The following is an 18,547-nucleotide window of genomic DNA, read 5'->3' as shown; positions in this document are numbered from 1 at the left end:
CCTTTCATTTTTCCTGCTAAGGAATCATTTGACCTGAAAATAAAAAGAAAATGAGTCTGGCCAGGAGCAAAGTGTTTGAGAAGTCACTATCTACCTGTAGATAGTGCTGTATTTTAAATTATATTTCCATTAATTTCTGACAGCTCAATGACATGGCGAGGAACTGATCCTGCTCTCTGTTTAGGACAACAGAAAATCCCACTCTGTCTTCAGGATTAGAAAGATCACCTCTTGGGGAAAAGAAAAATGAAAGGACTCATTCTAGCTGGCACAGGCTGGTTTCATTCATGGAGAATGTGAAAAATCATTTGACATTTTAGCTGCCTGACCTCTGTTACAAACATCTGCAGTGAAAGAAAGCAAATGAGCAAAATGTGTCTTTTTTTACTTAGGTTCATTTAAGGTTGCAAAGTTAGTTGCATACATGTCCAGGGGAAGAAATGAAGCAAAGCTTTATATCTGTCATTACAGTTCAGCTCTATAGGGGATATAAATGGATGTCTACATAATGCCATAGCTGTCTGGTGTGCATGTGCAAAACTTCAAATGGAATTGTATGCAACTACTACAAGCCCATGTTGTTCTACACACACATTTTTGCAAGAGGTGGTGGAAGTGGAGTGATGCTGGCCTGATAATGAGGTCAGTGATTGTTGTTTGCCATTTAGAAACAGGAACAGAAACTGAAATAGATTGAACAAATAGGCTACGGCTACGTCAGGGGTGTGATTAGCTCTCATCAGTGGGTTTCTTCTGGCTTTCATGACAGGAGCCAAAAGTGGCCGGGTCACTCATGTAGGTTAGATGAACTCTGTATGCAATGTATGTCGACTGCATCAGAGCCAGTGGAGGAGATAACCCCCACCTGCATAACAACGCCTCAGTCCCAAGGATGCTTCCAACACTGGGGAACATAATGGGATGGTGTGCTCTCAGCACTGTGCCAAAGTATCTGTCATGCTGTAAGTGGCACAAAAGCATTTGTCACATCCTTTGAGTGACTTCAGTATGGGCTCATCCAGCGCTAGCAATACTGCCATCATTTTCCGACCCTTTCCTGAGTCTGGCCAGCTAGGAAGTGTAGGTGCGTGACATCCTATCCCTCCCTGCTCTTGCTGCCAGCCACCCTGGTTCCAACACAACACACACATATGTTAGTAAAAAAAAAAAAAATACACATGTTTGCAAAAAGATATGTCATGGGCATATTACTGGTATAGATAAACTCTAAAACTTCATTCTACCCAAGAAATAGATTAAGGGACTTAAGCTATACAGTTCTTATACAAACATAGTTCTTATCTGAATTGATATTGTTTACATCAGTCAGCCATGCAATAATAGCCAGTTTGGCTGGAACCTTATTTAAATCAGATTTAAACTCAATATCTTTGCCCCAGTTTCTACCCACAAGATAGGCTTTAAGGGAGGTATAGATAGGGCCTGTGTGGTCCTTGCATCTGGCTTTGAGTTTGCAAAGTGTCTTCTTTCTGAACATTTCACACTTTGGTGTGTGATGGTGTGATTATTAACAAGACTTGATCTTGCACAAAATGGCGGGCACATGGTGTCCAAAGGTTGAACATAAAGGTTCAGGACAGTTTAATATGCAACTGCTTGCATGCCTACTGAGCATAAATGTTGGTCCTTAGCCTCTGCTGCTGTGGACTGTCTCTAGCCATGAGTCTTGAGGAGTAAAGGAAGAACAAGGGACATTTCGCTGTTTATTGCAAATCATAAAAGCACTAAAACAGGTCTTTTGGATCTGTTTATACTTTCTCTTCCAACTCACTTTAACGCTAGTCATAGCATCAAGAAAAAGGGCACTTGTTAAACTGGAAAATATTTAACACACTACTAACTGTAAACAGTCATTGCAACTCTGGAAGGCAGTTGCTCCTTTTTTCACAGAGCAAGTATTTGCTTGCATTAAGAGTTACCTAATCAGATATGGGAGTGCTGGTTGGTTGCGTGCACTTTCATAGCTATCTATCTCCCTGATGAAAATTCCCAGTTGTGCTTAGAGAGTCAGAGATTCATTTTTTCCATTCCTTCAAAAGATACGTACAGCACGCAGGTGGTCTTCTTTCCAGCTGTCCACAAAACATTAAAGCAGATGTAGCATACCCAGTCTTCCATCATCATCACTGAGGCCAACATCAGGATTAAATGATTTATGAATTGTGGCTTTGATCCAAGAACAGCCTGTGTTTCTCCCCCAAAGTAACTGAAACAGCATTCTTAGTAAAATGGTAGACTATTACCCTAACCTACCCAAATTTGGCAAGAATCAAGCTGGAGCCAAACAGATTCTGAGGTTGTGACAGAATTGAACAAGTCTGTTACCATCAGTCTCACCACAAGGCTGCTGCCAAGACACAGCAGATTCAAAACTAAGTATGCACAACAGTTTCACCGAAAGAAAAAAATTATTGACAAATGTTCTGTAAAGGCACTGGCACATTTTTTTTCCCTTCTTCGCAAAACTTAGAAAGGGACAACGTCTTCTAAAGATCTGCTGACAGCCAATTAAGGAAACTGGTATAGACTTCTATATATACAAATATTCCTATAGGTCTTATTTCCACTCTTCTCAGTGTTGCTGGAATGAAATGTGAAGAAGAATCGGGTGGCTAATAAGATAGATGGCACAGATACAATCTGAGTTTTGCAGCAAGAGACTTGGAGAGTGCCCAAATTTCCTTTTTCTTGTGCTTCTCCAGTTATAGGCTGGGGCAAGTGGTAGGTTCAGCACTGCCTTCAGTATGTGCTAATGTGGTAAAAACACAAATTCACAGCCTACAGTAGCACTCCTGTAGCTGTAAGAGGACAAAAGGGGCTGAGGATTGCAGTCATTGCCACCACAGGCAAGCCTGGGAGGACAAGCAGGAGCCGGATCTGTTGGTAGAATATCTTCTGAATTGGGTGTGAAAGGCCCCTTCAAATGCAGAGGCAAAGACCTGAACTGAAACCATGGGAGTGGGCTGTAACACGCTCAGGAGGTGGCTGGTTTGCAGCTGGGATTCGCGTTCCAGTTATGCCTGTAATGCAGCATCCTTCAAGAGGCACATTGTGGAGTAGGAACTACCTGAGCATAACAATATTTTGTGGTGTATCCATGTCTTCCAGGGATTAATGACCAATTACTTATTTTCAAAGAGTCCTCCCAAAACTGTAGAGTGTGGAAAGTATTAAGGAGCGCTTATCAGGGTGGAAAGTTACTCTGCAGTTCATATGCGAAGGGATATCCTGAATGTGCCATGTGTCAACAGCCGTATAACCTGTGATAAGAACTTTGCTTGCTGCACTATTACGTCAGCCCCATTTCATGTGGCTTTCAGAAGCTGATGTGGTAACAAAACTCTGGTCTTCTCGCATGTAGAGAGTGCATGTGGCTTCTGTTCTGCAGGTCACACTGATTGACACCGTATTGGCAGAATTTCTTTTATTTCCTCCTCAAGAAAAAATGGCATTGATGAAAGTTGAAGAATTTGAAATTCACCACCACCTCCTTCCCCACTCCCAACCACAGTTGCTGTATTATCTCCAGGGAATATGAATCAGAAAAAGACAGTTAAAACTAAATAACTTCACTGTAGAACAGATGCTCCCTTTTCGTAGTACTGCCTTGTGTGCACATTCATCCTAGAGAAGGGATGATACAGTGAGAGCATTTCCTTTTAAAATTTGTCATCCCTGAAGGTCGCGGCTGAATACCTTCAATTCCACCTTTTAAGAAGTGAGTGTTATGAGTGATAATGAGCAAGAGTTCCTAGACACACTACCAGCTCTGCATGCCCCAGTTTCTGAGGTCCTGGCTTGAGGTCCTACACAGTTCCTTGGCACATGAAGGATGTTTCTTACCTTCTGCAATGCTTTTAAAGAATAGCTCAGGGTGTGTGTGTGTCCAAGACCCAAAGTGCCTAAAATTTCTCACTTCTGACAACTTAGGCAGTATCAATATACATAATCAAACCAACTTTTTATATAAAATTTTACTTTGACACATTAGGAATATAAAAAGCATAGATTACTGACAAACTGAATTTAAAAAAGAAAGTGACCTTCAGAGACAGCTGGAACTGAAAACCTTGTAGCATTTCAGTGATGCATGGCAATATGAAAACAAAGCTAAACAGAAAAACTCCAGACTTTCACTGCTGACAAAAACAACTGGTGATTGAAGTAAGGTATACAGATTTCTGAAATTCTTCCAGTTATAGTAATCGGATTTTAAAGATACTTTTCTTTTCAGATATATGATATTTATCTTGAGAGAGTCTTACTCAGTAGCTTCATTGTTTCATACATTTCCCTTTGGTGCTTTGAAAAGAAAGCAAGTTTGTTCTTTTCATCCGTAGCCATTCCCTCAGTAGCTGTCATTTATTATGTAGAAAAAAGGATTGTGTTGTATTTCTGCATGCATTAGGCTTTGCGTGCAGCTGTATTTTTCTTTCAGTAGACGTGTCTCAGGGCTTGGGGAATTGTTTCAATGAAAGGGCCGCTTTTTAAGCCAAAATATCTATCTCTCAAAGACCCTCAGTTCCTGTGGCTAGATAAAAAAAGAGAAAGCCTTAAGAAACTGAACGTTCTCATCTTAATTATGTTACCTTTTAGACATCTGTTTTCTAGGGTACAACCTGTAACTCTAGGTGTATATGTACCTCTGCATTAGCAGTGCTTGATACTTCATAGTAAGAGTAATAACAGCCAGTACACTGACAATCGAGGAGGAAATCTGTTAGCATTAGCGATCCTAACTCCTTCCTTTTTAGAGTGTTTTCTGAAAAGCATCTCAAGGACATCAACGTTGCATGCCTGATGGTAAAATCTGGCCATTCTCAAGAATCAGACCTCTGGGAGGCAGAGAGCAGCTGTAGGATTCCTTCTCAGCTACAACAGTGCTTCATCCCACAACTACTTGACACGTAGATAAACCTTCCAGCAATGAATAGAGCCCAGAATCATCTAACCTGGAAGGGTGTTCAGGCAGGCTACCCACGCTTTGAGTGGGCTACCGGGTTTTGTGTGTGCTCATACGGAGCGATGCAGCTGCGAAAGCAGGCATTCACAGTCTCCTCCACTATCACCTAAAGGAGCTTATTATGGAGTAGTAGTTAGAAGATGCTTTGGGAGTGGAGAGGTGTTTGTTTTCCCCACCTATCAGATTTGAAAACTAAACTATCTAAATTGCCATCTCTGCTTTCCTCAGTCTTCCACTCCACACTTCCAGCAACAATACGCGGGAGGTATCCACTCTTAGCAGCTCTTCCTCTTATTTTTCAACAGCTAGAGTGGGTCCTATGGCATCTCTTGAAGACCATTCTTGCATGTTAGTCATTCTTCGTGGTGTAAAGAAACACATCTAGCCCCTTTTTGTGCTTTTGTGTTTGTCTACTTGCTTGCTCAGCACTATTCCATAACACCTAATTCTGTCTCTGCAATGTAAAAGACTGAAGTATTTAACTGTAGGCAATGGATTCTGCTCCAGAAGGCAGGTGTTGTTGTCAGGTGCTATCACACCACTCTTAAAATGTTTATTGATTTTACTGCATTTGTATTTTGTTTGCTGTTTTTTGTTTTTTAATAGCTTTTTGGGTTTCTTTGGTTGTTCTTTCTTCGTGGGGTTTTTTGGTGTTGTTTTGTTTTGTTTTGTTTTGTTTTTTTGAAGTCTGTCTGTAATTGCATTTATCTGCAAAGATAAAACTTTCTTTGTTGCATGGGAAAGCAAAACCCACATGGTTTCGCATGACAGTTCACTGCTAAGGATTTCTTGATTAGAAGGGTTTGGATTCATTTTCAGATCATTAAAACTGGACATTCCTAATCTATAGAAGTCCCATAGTCCTGACTCCCCCTTCTTCAAGGCTTTATAGATGTCAGATGGGATTACCCTCCCCCCCAGAGCTCTCTATCAGGAAAATGTGATACTTCTTTTCCTCCAAAATTAGTTCCCCAATTTACGCAAAACTAGCAAGGGATGTTAAAACCGACGCAGCCTTTGCCAGTAACGCTCCAAAATGGTTTTGAAACAGTGTAACTGTTATGAAGCTGAGTAGGGATTTTTTTGTTTTAATGGTAATGTCAATATGAGGTGATAAAATATAGACTACGCAAACTCTTTATGCAGCTGCATTGCTGCGTTGGAAATAATTATCTCTCCATTAATGCAAATGGTCAAAAAAGTTGACTGCCAAACACCTGTCAAATCCAGAGAGTGCATTACAGAAAATCCTTTAGAACATCCTGTGCTGACTGTTCAGAGGGGGAAGAAGATTTCACAAAATGGAAAGGGTATAATTGAATACAGAGCAAGTACACCGTATTAAGATAGGAGACACTGAGGAGTCCTGGGATCTGGGAATTGCATTAAACTGCCTTAAATGAGCGGTATGCACTGTATTAACTAACATAATAGGATTTACAGAATGCATGACTTTACTATGGAGATCTTAGCCAATTATAACCTCTTTGTCCAAAGAGGAAAATCCTACATAAAAGGTTATCTGAAAGTTCTAGACAGAAAAATAGGGATACTTATTTATAAACTGCAAAGGAATGCAATAGCTGTAACACTAACACTAAGATGTTTCTTGTTGTGTTACTCATACAGACCAAGACACTTGGGCTGTCTTGTGATATCTGTGGCTTCTTGGGACAGACAGACTGGTGTATAGACTAGTCGGAGGAAGAAACAAGCTTTTCTTTATGGAACCTCTTTTTGGGTCAGAAATGCATTTCTTGACAAAGAAATGACATACAAGACTTACTCCTACCAATCCTCAAAAGCAGAGTCTAGACAGGCCATGAAATGACCCTTGGTGGGAAGGAGGGAACACAAATTGGCCAGAGGAGGAATTCTTTAGGAGGATCAAGTCGAGGAGGCTTCAGCTCACCCCTCTGCTCCCAGTAGTCCTGCTGGTGACATGGCCCTTGCCACGGCCAGGTGGCAGAGGTGGCCCGTCCTTGTGTGGCCCTGGACCCCCCGACCATGCAATAGCATGGCTTATTGTTCCCTTGGTGAATGGGCTTGAATCTGGTTTGAAGTGACGCTCAGGTATTTTACAGACCTAGTCTCCAGCAGTCTGCATGCCGTCTTATGCACGCGTTTGTGAGACAATTGTTTATCTTCAGCGCTGTTACTCTTTAAGAGAGGAGTATTAATTGCCTGTCAGATTGATTTTATGACCTTGTCACACAATGCAACAGACTCCTTTATTTATCTACTGTGAAGCACTGAATTATCTCCAAAATGGGTTGAAGCAATGATTACAAGATGGGCAATAAACAGATAAAAATCAAAGTCCAATAGAGAAGAGCAACTCCAGTTGTCTCTGCTAAATATAACCTTTGAAGACCAAACCGATCTAACACAGAATTAGACTGTAAAAAATACATTCTTTTCAAACAAAGCACGTTTTGACTGGGTTTGTTCCCCTTCTTCTTTGACATCAGGTACTAAATATTGCCAGAAGCAGGATTCTGGAGAAAAAGAGAACATTGCTCCATTCTAGTAAGCAAATCTATTGACTTTATGTATCTGACCACTTGTTAATCAGAAATAAGCCTTGTCTGTCCTGCATGACAGGACAAAATGAATCAGAAATTAAGTCTACTGCATCTGCCTCAAATTCCTCACAATCATTGCACTGGGGATTTGCTGATTACTACGACCAATGTAGAAATTAGAACATTTCTCTGATCTCTGTAACTGTCAGCAAAGTCATTTGGATCTCTGAGTGGAAAAGGTGCTAGATAAACACCATATTAAAAATAAAAATAATTAAAAAAAAAAAAGAGAGAGAGAGAAAGAGATGTCATTTCCAGTCCAGGTATTATGGCAACTCCATGAAAAGTACAATAAATAATTTTCCAGCTGCAGATGTCCTCAGAGAAAATGCTTGACAATTAGTTTCTTTAAAATAAGAGATATTTTAATTATTTTCAGTACTGCTATACCAGCATTCAAAAAGGAGCATGTTTTTGGTTTTTGATATTGACTTGTCCAATTAATTTACTATCTGTATGGCACTTGAACAGACTTGTGATGGATGTACAAATGACTGAGCGCCTCACTGCATATTTGTAAAGCAGATGATTGATGTATTACATCATTTCTTTGAGTCATGGAACTGATTTATATGCTCTGTGCTATATAGACTTTCACTTTGTCAGTTGGGACCGCAAAAACCCCCACAGGCAATTGTCTGCTATTCAGTCTTTGCCATTCACTGAAATTACACATAATTTCAGCCTTGCATTTGCAAACTGTGCTTTGCCATTTCCATTTGAAAACGCTTTTGTGTTAAACATTTTTGACTCGTCTAAATAAATATTATCCATAATAACCCTATATCAATCCATTACAAAACCATGAAAGTACGTACTGCATTTAGACTTAATCCCTGAAACAAAGCCTGTTACCACCTCACTCGCATGTTGCTTTCACAGCTGATTCTCACAGCTGCTGAGAAATCTGAGCAACAGAGAAATCTAAGATTGCTTTTCATCTTGCTAGAACTGTAGGTTTTGCAATAAAATCACATTTGAGTCACTGGCCTTTGGATATACACATGACCAAATTCCTAAAGTACAGATACCTATTGGCAAATACATAAGCTTGTGCTTATGGGCAGAGATATGTATTCAGATGTACTCAATTCCGAATTCCATCAAAAACCCATTAGTGACACATTTGTATCAATAGCTAAAAGAGCTTTAGTGCAGTCAGCTAGAAACAGCTATTTAGGAAATAGCTGTAAGCTATGCTGGTGAAAATGAGTTTTCTTTTTGAGACTGTCAACTTGCAGGATTAAGCTACAACTTTGACTTGTGATGATCCAGAAAATATAGACTTTTTGCAGCCAGAAGTTGCTGGATGGAGAGAAGTACAAAATACCTTCTTTATTTTTCTAATTGCCCATATTGAACCACCTGGTTCTCTAAAACTCTCTTTCATTTTCAGACAGTGCTAAAATACGTTTCTGGAGCAGAGTATGATGACTGGGTTCACTTGCACATGAACAACAGACAAACAGAAGCAATGGAGTTCCAGTGGTTGTGGATTCTCAAGTTAAATTACACGTAGTACACAAATGTTTTCTTTGCTGGTTTTAACATCTTTTTCCTTTGTATTATGTCGGAAGTATCCTTGTCAATACAACACAGACCATTGAAAACAGGGTTGCCCAACAGATTATCTCTCTGTATGTCACTCTTACGAGTACAAGGTACTGTTCCCAAACTCAGTGGGATAAACCCTCATCCTCCAGTCTTTGGGGATGTAGCAAAATACTCTGAAATCTGGAGTAACCAAATGTAATGGCAAGAACATCCTACACGTATTAAGCTCCAGCTGTAAATAAGTTTGAGTCTCCTGTTTTGACAGACAGTTCCAGATCCCTGTAACTCTTACATTTAAAGTCTGCTTATAATGTTCAGTCTTTTATACCATATACAAGATTTTCTTCTTAAGTCTGTGCTATATGTTAACTTAAATGGAAACTTTTCAATTGATTTCCATTTTTGTTTTCCAGACCTATCCCTCCTATTTCACTGTTGCAGTGGAGCAGGCAAATAAAAGGCCATATTTTTTCTGGAATGAGTTTAAGAATATGGTTATTTTCTTACTAGCAGCTTTTGCTGATTGCAAGAAGGGACAAAAGGGGAAACCAAAACTCCCTGGGACGATCTTCATAACTGTTTCCTGATTCCCTGTATTTGTCCCCTGGAGATTCCAGCATGCGCAAGATGACAAGGTTTCTCACACCAAATATCAGCCAAATGAGCTCTTGGCTCATTCGACCACCGGACTCTTTGTCTGTCCTACGCTTCTTGGCAATCTCTTCCCAAAGGACCCTGCTTACTGGGGCTCTACCAGCCACTTCAGAGTGGATGTCATTATATAGATGAAGGGAAAGAATTATACAGCTTAGCCTGCAAGGCCTTTCCCAGGCATTTGTTGCCCTAATATCACTGGTCTGTCCCCACCCAGACTAGGTATATTTATTTCCCTTCCCTCCCTGTATGTCTTCATAGGGGCAGAATTGAATTCAGTGAATGGGGGGCTGCACTCCTCAACGAATGTGTCGAAGGTTGGCTTTGCTGGATGTGGGATTGACCTTCTGAGCCATCCTGAGCTGAAGTCTTCACTAAGCTACTCTCTGTGGTACCCAGGGCTGCCTTCTGGAATAATCACAGTTAATTTAAGACCCTGCTGTGTATACTGAGTATTTCTAATTATTCTGTCAAAGTGCATTACAGTGTTTCTGTCTTTATCAAGTGTAATCTTCCATCAGGTTGTTAATTTGCCTAGGTTTATTCAAGGCTTTCACAGACCTCTCCAGATTTTATTTCACTGAACAATTCTGTTACGCAAGCTTCTTCTTTTTCACCTACTTTTCTTTTCCAAATTAAGTTTTGTTGCAGCATTTTTTGCATATATTTGCTCCAGGATTAATTGTCCCATACTGGGCTTTCAGGATTTCCATTTCCTCTATTGTGTGTGTGCATATGTTTGTGTATTAACTAGCACTTATCAGGGTGTAAATCACACAGTGCCTCATTGCCAATGCAGAACATTAAATGCAGGAGGGCTTTTTATCCAAAATTTGTGAGAAAACCATCTTTCCCTAAAAAGCCCAATCATATCTGTCACCAAACTATTCCCTTACTGAGAGCTAGTCAGATATTTCTTTTTCTGATTTTCACATTTTCCTACTCCATTAAAAGGCATTTATTTTTATGATGCCACTTTACACAATGTATTTCACCTGAAACATATTCTTACCCGATTTCAAATGCAGATTTCTAGAAGCTGTAGGTTATTTATAGGAGAGATTCATAAGTAGAACTATTTCAAATAATTGCCCAACCTTTGGCTTGGATACATTTATTTCAGCATTTTCGTCTCTAAAGCAAGACTTGACATATGGCAAAGTGCTGAAATCTGACTGAAATCAAGAGCTCTCCTATACACAGGAACTTGGAATGCTTTTTAATAGTAAAATAAATTCCTGCTATCAATCTAATAGCAAGATCCAAAAGTGCCTTTAAGAGTAATTAACTTCCAATAAGCTGCAAAGGACTTGTAAAAAAGGTGGCAGCACTGAATACCCTGCAGCCCTAAGCAGGACTTTCCTGCTGCTCCTTCACAAAAGACACCAGGCAAGGGTGCAGGCAAAGGGTTGGCCTAGATGACCTGTAAAGCCCAAAGCTTTCTATGATTCTATGGAAGCACAGAAGTGGGTGGAGAAATACAGGGCAACTCCCTCAGCACCCTCCATCTCTTTTCCGCTGCCAGCCCCACAGCAGTGGCGAGAGAGGCCGAAGAGACGAAACCGCTTTGCCAGACCCACTGTATTGCACCTGACATAGGGACAGACAGATCCCCCCAGGCTGACGGGGCTCGGCTCCCTGCTCAGCACCCCTGAGCCCCGGGCCACAGAGCGGTGGCTGTGCTGGGCACACGGAGACACTCCCGGCAGTTTAAACTCACGTTGATCAAATGGGGTCAGCACAGAAGTTTGCTCTTTCCCTCCTCTCATCCTTTAGCTGGGGGCAGCGCGGGGTTTTTGCTTAGTATTGGAAAGAAAAGAAAGCTCTAAACACTCAGGGCTTTGGTCTAGTAGATAGAGATGTGTCCATGGTGCTTCAGGGCAAATGCCAGCCGACAGATATGGCAGCAGGAGCTTTTTTAGACAAAGAGCAAAGAGCAGAACAAGCCTTGAACCTAGCTGTTGGCTCTGTTTGGAGAATAAAAAGAGGATATTTTGAGCTCACTAACAAGGTCTGCTATATTTTGCTTATTTAGAGGAAGGTCTGAAACAAGGGCATAACAATACAGCGCGTAAGAATACAGTGTAAGCAACATATACATGTCATGCAGAATATGAAGGATTTTTTTGTGTGTCTGTGTGTGTAAGCATGGTTTACCTCTAATAACCTAGCCTGGTAAACCCTCACCTGAGAGATTTAAATCACGCACAATTTTCACCATGTTCCCCTCTCCATATTTAGTAGACTGCTAAGAAGGTCTAAAAGGTGGCTTGCCTGCTCTTTCAAAACCAGCTTATTTACGCAGTGTATACGTTGTGCAGCACAGCAATGTGTTTTGAAAGGAAATTTAACCTCCTCATCAAGCCAGTGAGTTTTACGCAACCTGAAGCATGTAGATAGACATGGAAAAGAGGAATGGTTATTGTAAATCATTACCCTGGCAGTGGTCCAAAGCCCTCAGGGCTTCAGCTGTTACACTGGTAGAGCAGACGTAAGCTTCCATATAACTAATCCACATTAGGTTACGAAAAACAATAATTTACCTACGTAAGTCAGTCATGTGAAAATTAGCATAGTTTTCTGGCAATCCTTGAAAATTATCTTGTATAAAATTAAGAAAAATGTCATAAAAATACAGAGACAATACACTATCATACAAATAATAGAGCAGACTTAGTAGAAGCTAAATCAGTAATCATTTATAAACTCCAGTTGACATATGCCTTAATAGAAAGGCCTGGGAAGGTGGAAATGGAAGCCTATCATGACAAAAAATCTCATGATTTAAAATACTTCAGTTCCAGTACCATCTTATTTAAGTTAAGTCAATTTTTAAAGGCTCCACTACCTAATTACCATCACAGTAAACAAGCAGTAATGTTTTTTTCCCTGGTTTTGTGTAGGAAATAAGAATAGGAATACAGACACGTGTTCCCTTGGGTGATGTGGTTTAATCAGGTTGTTTTTATAAGGCTTTTTTCAAACTGATCAGGATAGCCTGAGAAATGTTAGAGAAACCTTGTTGCCTATAATAGCTTTTAATAATATTTCACAGCTGATTTCTTTTTGAATTAATTTGCCCTTGAGCAAAAGGACAGGGTTGGTAGAATCCATGTATGTGTTGGTGCTGGGCATAGCACAAAGGAACTGTAATCACTGTACCAGTACCTGGTTGCAGTATTGAAATGCAGAGAAGGAAGGGTAAGAGGGAAAAGGAGACAAGAATTAGCTAGGAGAGACAACTGCCTCACCCCAAGCTCCCCACTGATTTAACAGAGACCACGTTCTCTCCTTGAAATATGGACTGTCTCTGTTCAAGTTCATTGGTTTGAAGTGAAGGGAGTTACTTCACATTATGCAGCTTGTGCCGTCTGTAACCCCTGAAAGGAATCTCACCCAGCAACTCTCTTTAAACCTGGAAAAGGTCAGACACGGAGCTCCTTCAGCTTTTATTATTAAAAGCTTCCTGCCTGGTTTTACTGTAGAGAAAGAGGCAGTGATTTTACATCTAATCACATCAAAGACTGTGTGCTTTAACTTTCTTAAAAGACTCCTTATGCAGGATAGCTTTGTCCAAGGAGTCTTTCGCCAGGCGACATTGTTTTTAAAGCAGCGTACAAAGTATCCCCCTTGCTGCAGACTCCAGCTGCTGAGTAAGCAGCCTCTCCGCTGCCTGCAGTAATGAGACTGAGAGAGGGGTCTGGGGAAATCTGCATTCAGCCAAATCTATCCCATATGCACGTAAAACCTGATGGAAATAGGTCGTGAGGCCCTACAGCTGTAGAGGAGTAGAAGTGATTGATGGCAAGGCAACGGATTTGCAGAATCCTCCACCTTTGGTGCTTTCATTTTTTCATGCTCCAGCCTGAGCAAAGTTAATCTTCTTAATGAAGTAAAATGGAGGAGTAATTAGCTCCTCCGCTTGTGCATATGTTTCACCAAAATGCCTTTTCTGGATTTCTGAAGTGCACAGGACTTCTGTTTTTACCTGCTGTTTGAATTTCCCTGTTTAAAAATGCAGCAGATGTAGCATGAAAAAATGTTTCTGCTGTGAGCTGTGTGCTGAGGCTTTGATAAATGCCTGGTCACATTTGCTCTGCTTTGTACTTGGAAAGATTCTTATTTGTTTGCTTTTGTGTTTTTACAACTCCCTCATTTTTTTGTGTGCCATTTCCAGGCAGGGATGGTTCTGTCAGGGATGACAGGCTCTGGGCAAGACTTTCTGTTCTGCATTTGGCTTTTCTCCACGGGGATTAGGTGGAGCAGAAGGATGAAAAAAAAGGTCTCAGTTCTGCCTCAGAAAAGCCCCTTCTTGACCATTTAATCTCAGCCCTCACGGTTTTGCCACCTTCACATCTGTGTGCAGGTGCCCAGCACTACACACAGAATGGTGTTGTCATTTATAACACACTGGCATGACTTCAGGCAAGCCAGGGTTTCCCTTTACTTAGAAGACCTGCCAAATCGTTCTCCTCGTGCTCAGGAAAACTCCCTGAGCAAATTCTTATTTCTAAGGAGAAAGCTAGGTATGGCTTGGGGGAGGGAAGAAGGGTCGTCATGGAATTGTGGGACAGAAGGGAAAAAAATTAACAAGTCCTGATCCTTTTCATTATCTTGGAAGGGTAATGTCACCTCTCTGCACCTCAGTTTCTGTAAAATGGGGAAACACTACTTTGTGCTACTACTAATCTGTTCAAATGCTGCGAGACTACATCGCAGTGCTTTAGTGAAGAACCTCTGGTTTCTCACGCTGTCCGCGGGTACCAAAGTTCAAGGTAGAAAGCAGAGCCAAGATGTGCACAACAGTCTTGGTCAGCAGAGTTTTGGACAATCCCCTCTCCCAGAGGGAAGCACGACCTCGTAAGCACAGGCCCGTTACCAGTGCGAAGCGTCTAAACAAATTCTGGGGGGAGGAAAGAGCGGCTTACTTTGCTGCTTCTCTGGCTCTCCCAGGAGCAGGACTCGGCCTCCGGAGGAGCGATGTCTCGCTGGGAAGGGTGGTCGCTCAGGCAGGTCTGGCACAGCGGAGGAGGCTCGAGCTCCGCGTCCCCGAGAGGTAAATGCGTCACGGTGGGCCCCGGGTATTTGAGGCTGGTAGGTGGGTGCTTTTCAACGCTGACCATTGGGCTCTTAATCCACCTTCGTACCTGCCAACACAGAAGGAGATTAGGGACTCTCTTTGCAGCAGCTGGGGTGGTGCAGTAGGGTTTCTGATGCGGATAAAGGCACTGATTGGGGAAAATAATCAGATACCATATAGGGTCAGGATCAATTTTCTACAGGAGAAAGTACAAGGCCATACCAGGGCGTGTGTGTGAGCGCACACCATAGCCAGGTTCTTTATGCAGAGAATCATTTGCTATTTCATGCAAGTCTGCTGTAAGTTTACCCACAATACAAAGTTTTCAGGCTTCATAAAGATATTAAAATATATGGTAGACTGCTAAGAAGAGAAAGACAACTACCCAAAGCAAGTATTACCAGCCTAGACAGCTCAGTTCCCCCTGTGGGGAGAAAGCAGACTGGTTTTGCAGGTGTACGATCGAAATACTATAAGCTTTCTGCAGTCCTTTTTCAACAGCAATATCTTGTTTCATCTCTGACGTCATACACAATCTCAGCCTTCTCTGTGCCCCCCCATCACTACATTCAAGAGTCAGTTTCTCATGTTGACCTGCCCTGAATATTGACCCCCACTCCTCTAATTTGCCTTCCCCTTGTCTCTGCAGCTCCTGGGCTAGCACCTGGGGCACTAGAGCAGGAAGGACACTATTTAGGAGCATAATACGCCACACTTACAGGGCACGATGTCAGCCTTGTGCACTTTCTTTGCTCTTCCTTTCACTTCTGTGACTGTTTTCTGCCAAGTGAATCAAAAGTATTGGATTTTTTAACAAGTGAGGGGTCAGAGACCTTTCTGAGCTCTTTTTCCAAGTAATTTTGTACTATGAAAGCAAAGACACTACTATATGAGCTGTGCTGTGTTTGCACTCAAGCTGATCAGAGCTCTCTCATTTGAATGCGAAACGAGGACAGGGACGCATCAGGATGTGCTTTACCAGTCCAGAGGGGGAAAGCTGAGCCAGCCAGAGCTGACAGCCCAACCAGGCTCCTACTGGCAAGAGAGCCCCTTTTCTCCGGGAGCTGAACCTCAGGGGAGCGGGGCAGGGCTGCAGGGACTCGCACTGGGGTGCACGGCACTCACCCCGTGCCACTTCCACAGAGGGAAGCCGGAAAAAGCACTCGGCCTCGGCATCACCATGCTTCATTAGGACAGGATATTTGCCATTGGAGGATGCTTTACATCAGGAAAATAAACATTTTACGCTACATTAGTCATAAGCATGATGCCAAGTGTTTGATTAACAGTAGAAATCTAGATCACTGCAACTGGTTACCAGGATCACGTATGATAAACAAACAGAATGAAACGTATCTGACCAGCCTTCTGCTGGTGACTCCTCTGTGAGCGATACACCCGCAATTGCCCTGCTGTGCTGACCTGCCGGAAATCTCAAGGTTAGGAAAATTTTTCTCTCCTCTCTATGGAAACTAAGCAAATAGATGTCCTTCTGTGGGCAAATGAGCCACTTCCCACTGCATTCCCCATTTGCAGTTTTTAGCAGCGTCAGTTCGTATGGATGACATTAGTCCCTACTCCCATGCTTTGGAGCATCCCTACAATGTCAGCCCCCGTTTTGGTCACTACAGTTTTTGGATATCATAGCTGGCAAGTACCATGTCTGCTTGCTTTTGTAACAAATTTTACAGGATTGAAACCCAAATGCTTAAAGTTCTGTGGTGTCATTTTTCCAGGAGGTTAACACTAATGTATGTTTTTTATTAAACTTCTGTGCTTTTATAATTCCTAAATTCCCTACTAGTGCAGAGAGATTATTGGCTTACTGTTTTCCTTATCCAGACTTTTTTAGCTTCAAGTTGCTGCATTGAAGTTGTAGGGGGAAGGGTTATTTTTTTTCAGATTTCATTTCAATAAACATATTTTGAAACTGATCTTTTGACTCTAGCAGATTTTAAACACATTTATTTTGCCAAGCACAATTGGTTCTATGATTGTTAAGCACATCATTAAATATATTACTCTCCCCAAGTAAATTCATGGTTGTGTGTCTTGATCTAATTCCAGAATTTGGTATGTTGAAAAGAATAATTATATTCTTGGTAAAAAAACCCATGCTTGGTTTTCCAGTGTAGTTTTATTGTGGGAAGCACACAATGTATTTAATGTGATTCTGAGCAGGGTAAATGACTGTTCATTCTGTCTTTTTAAGTTAAGACTGGTGATCAGTTGTTTTCTGACCTGGTTCTGCCTTTCTTTCAGTCGTATAACTATGGGTGCACACAGTAGGCAAAAGCGTACATGAAAGAAGAACTGAAAAGACAGCAGAGAGGGGTCTGGGCTGCAATGAGGTACAGGTTCAGCTTTTCCTAAAATCCAAGAGACCACGCAGTCTTTTGCTCGAGACTACTTGATTACACACAGCATCAGCTCAGGCAGGAACTCAAATGCAAATCTCGGTTTGAGGTTTCATTAAGACCTAATGACGTCCGGTTTTGTGATTTCAAATCCAGGGCATTTGCAGTGACACAGTTAATCAATAATTTCTGTTACAGCTGCACCTGTCATGTGTTTTCATTTCCAGATCTTGAGCCTGCCTGTGTACTAGGAAGCATTCAAGATGTGACCTGGGTACTCCTGATGCAGAAAGATCTGTCTGTATCAAATGATCTTGTACCTGTATCTTTTAATGACAATGAAATATACATTCAGCAGCATAATGATCATGAAAGAAAAATTACCCACCAGTGCTTTAACTTGTGTGAATGGTAATGATGAGAGAACATAACAGGGCATGCATTTTATGAAGCTGCACACACCTGAGTGTAGGTGACATCTTCTGGCTCTAGCATCAGCAAGCAGTCCCTGAGTTCAGGTTGAATCCTAAACAATTTTTCTTATTATTGTTCATTCCAGGCTGACTCCTGGTTTTAACTCAGGTACACAATTTTTCCTCTGAATGTCTTTTTGCTGCTTGAAAATACTAGATTAAACAGATATTTTCAAATTATAGGTACAGCCTGTACTAAGAGCTGAAAAAGAAGTATGATTATGAACACTGGTCTGGTCATACTGTTTTTCTGTTTAGTACAACAGGTTTTTGAAGAAACTAATGTGGGAAAATTTCAGGAGTATCCAGCTTGGAGGTTTGATGGATTACCAGGATTTTTTTTTTAAATAGTTGGAGCCAGTTCCAATAAGTTAGCACACCCACAGTTCAAATGCACTGGGAGAGAAAAGGTTTAAAACAATTTCATTTTTCATTTGCTGGATCGAGCAAAGCTCGGGTTCATATATGCCAGGCCGCATCTGCTCAGTCCAGGGTGCCATGCCGACTCGGCGAAATTCTGTGGGATGCCAAGCCAGGGCTCGGTGCCAAACAGGGGCTGCCACTTCGGTGGGTGCCAGCACAGGGAGCTGAGCAGGGGCTGCCACTTCGGTGGGTGCCAGCGCGCTACCTTGAGATCCGACAGGTTTGTTGGTTTTAGAACTTGCCTACGTAGAAGTGCTAATGTCTGCTGGCCCAGGTACAAATTAGGCAAGCACACAGTAAACCCTTGTGTGGAAGGCTCAGTTCAGAATGAAGATGGGAGTAATTCATTCTGTAGCCATTTGCTTCTTTTATCTAAGTTAAAATTTCAGGTTTTATTCTGAATTGAAAGGTCCATGAGGACTTGAATGGCATTTAAT

General features: G+C 41.6%; 1 protein-coding gene across 1 annotated transcript in view; it reads right to left on the bottom strand.

Annotated features, from left to right (window-relative positions):
• Positions 1–18,547, bottom strand: part of SGK1 (serum/glucocorticoid regulated kinase 1) — an 81,024-nt gene that overhangs the window by 37,459 nt on the left and 25,018 nt on the right. The window contains exon 2 of the mRNA XM_075414003.1: positions 14,706–14,924. Within this exon, the coding sequence (XP_075270118.1) occupies positions 14,706–14,924 (219 nt within the window). The remainder of the gene's footprint in view (positions 1–14,705; positions 14,925–18,547) is intronic.

Source organism: Opisthocomus hoazin, chromosome 2 (genome assembly GCF_030867145.1).
Source record: "Opisthocomus hoazin isolate bOpiHoa1 chromosome 2, bOpiHoa1.hap1, whole genome shotgun sequence".
In the NCBI taxonomy this organism is placed as follows: Eukaryota; Metazoa; Chordata; class Aves; order Opisthocomiformes; family Opisthocomidae; genus Opisthocomus; species Opisthocomus hoazin.
Note: the sequence above shows the minus strand (reverse complement) of the source record. Positions and strands in the feature narration are given on the sequence as shown.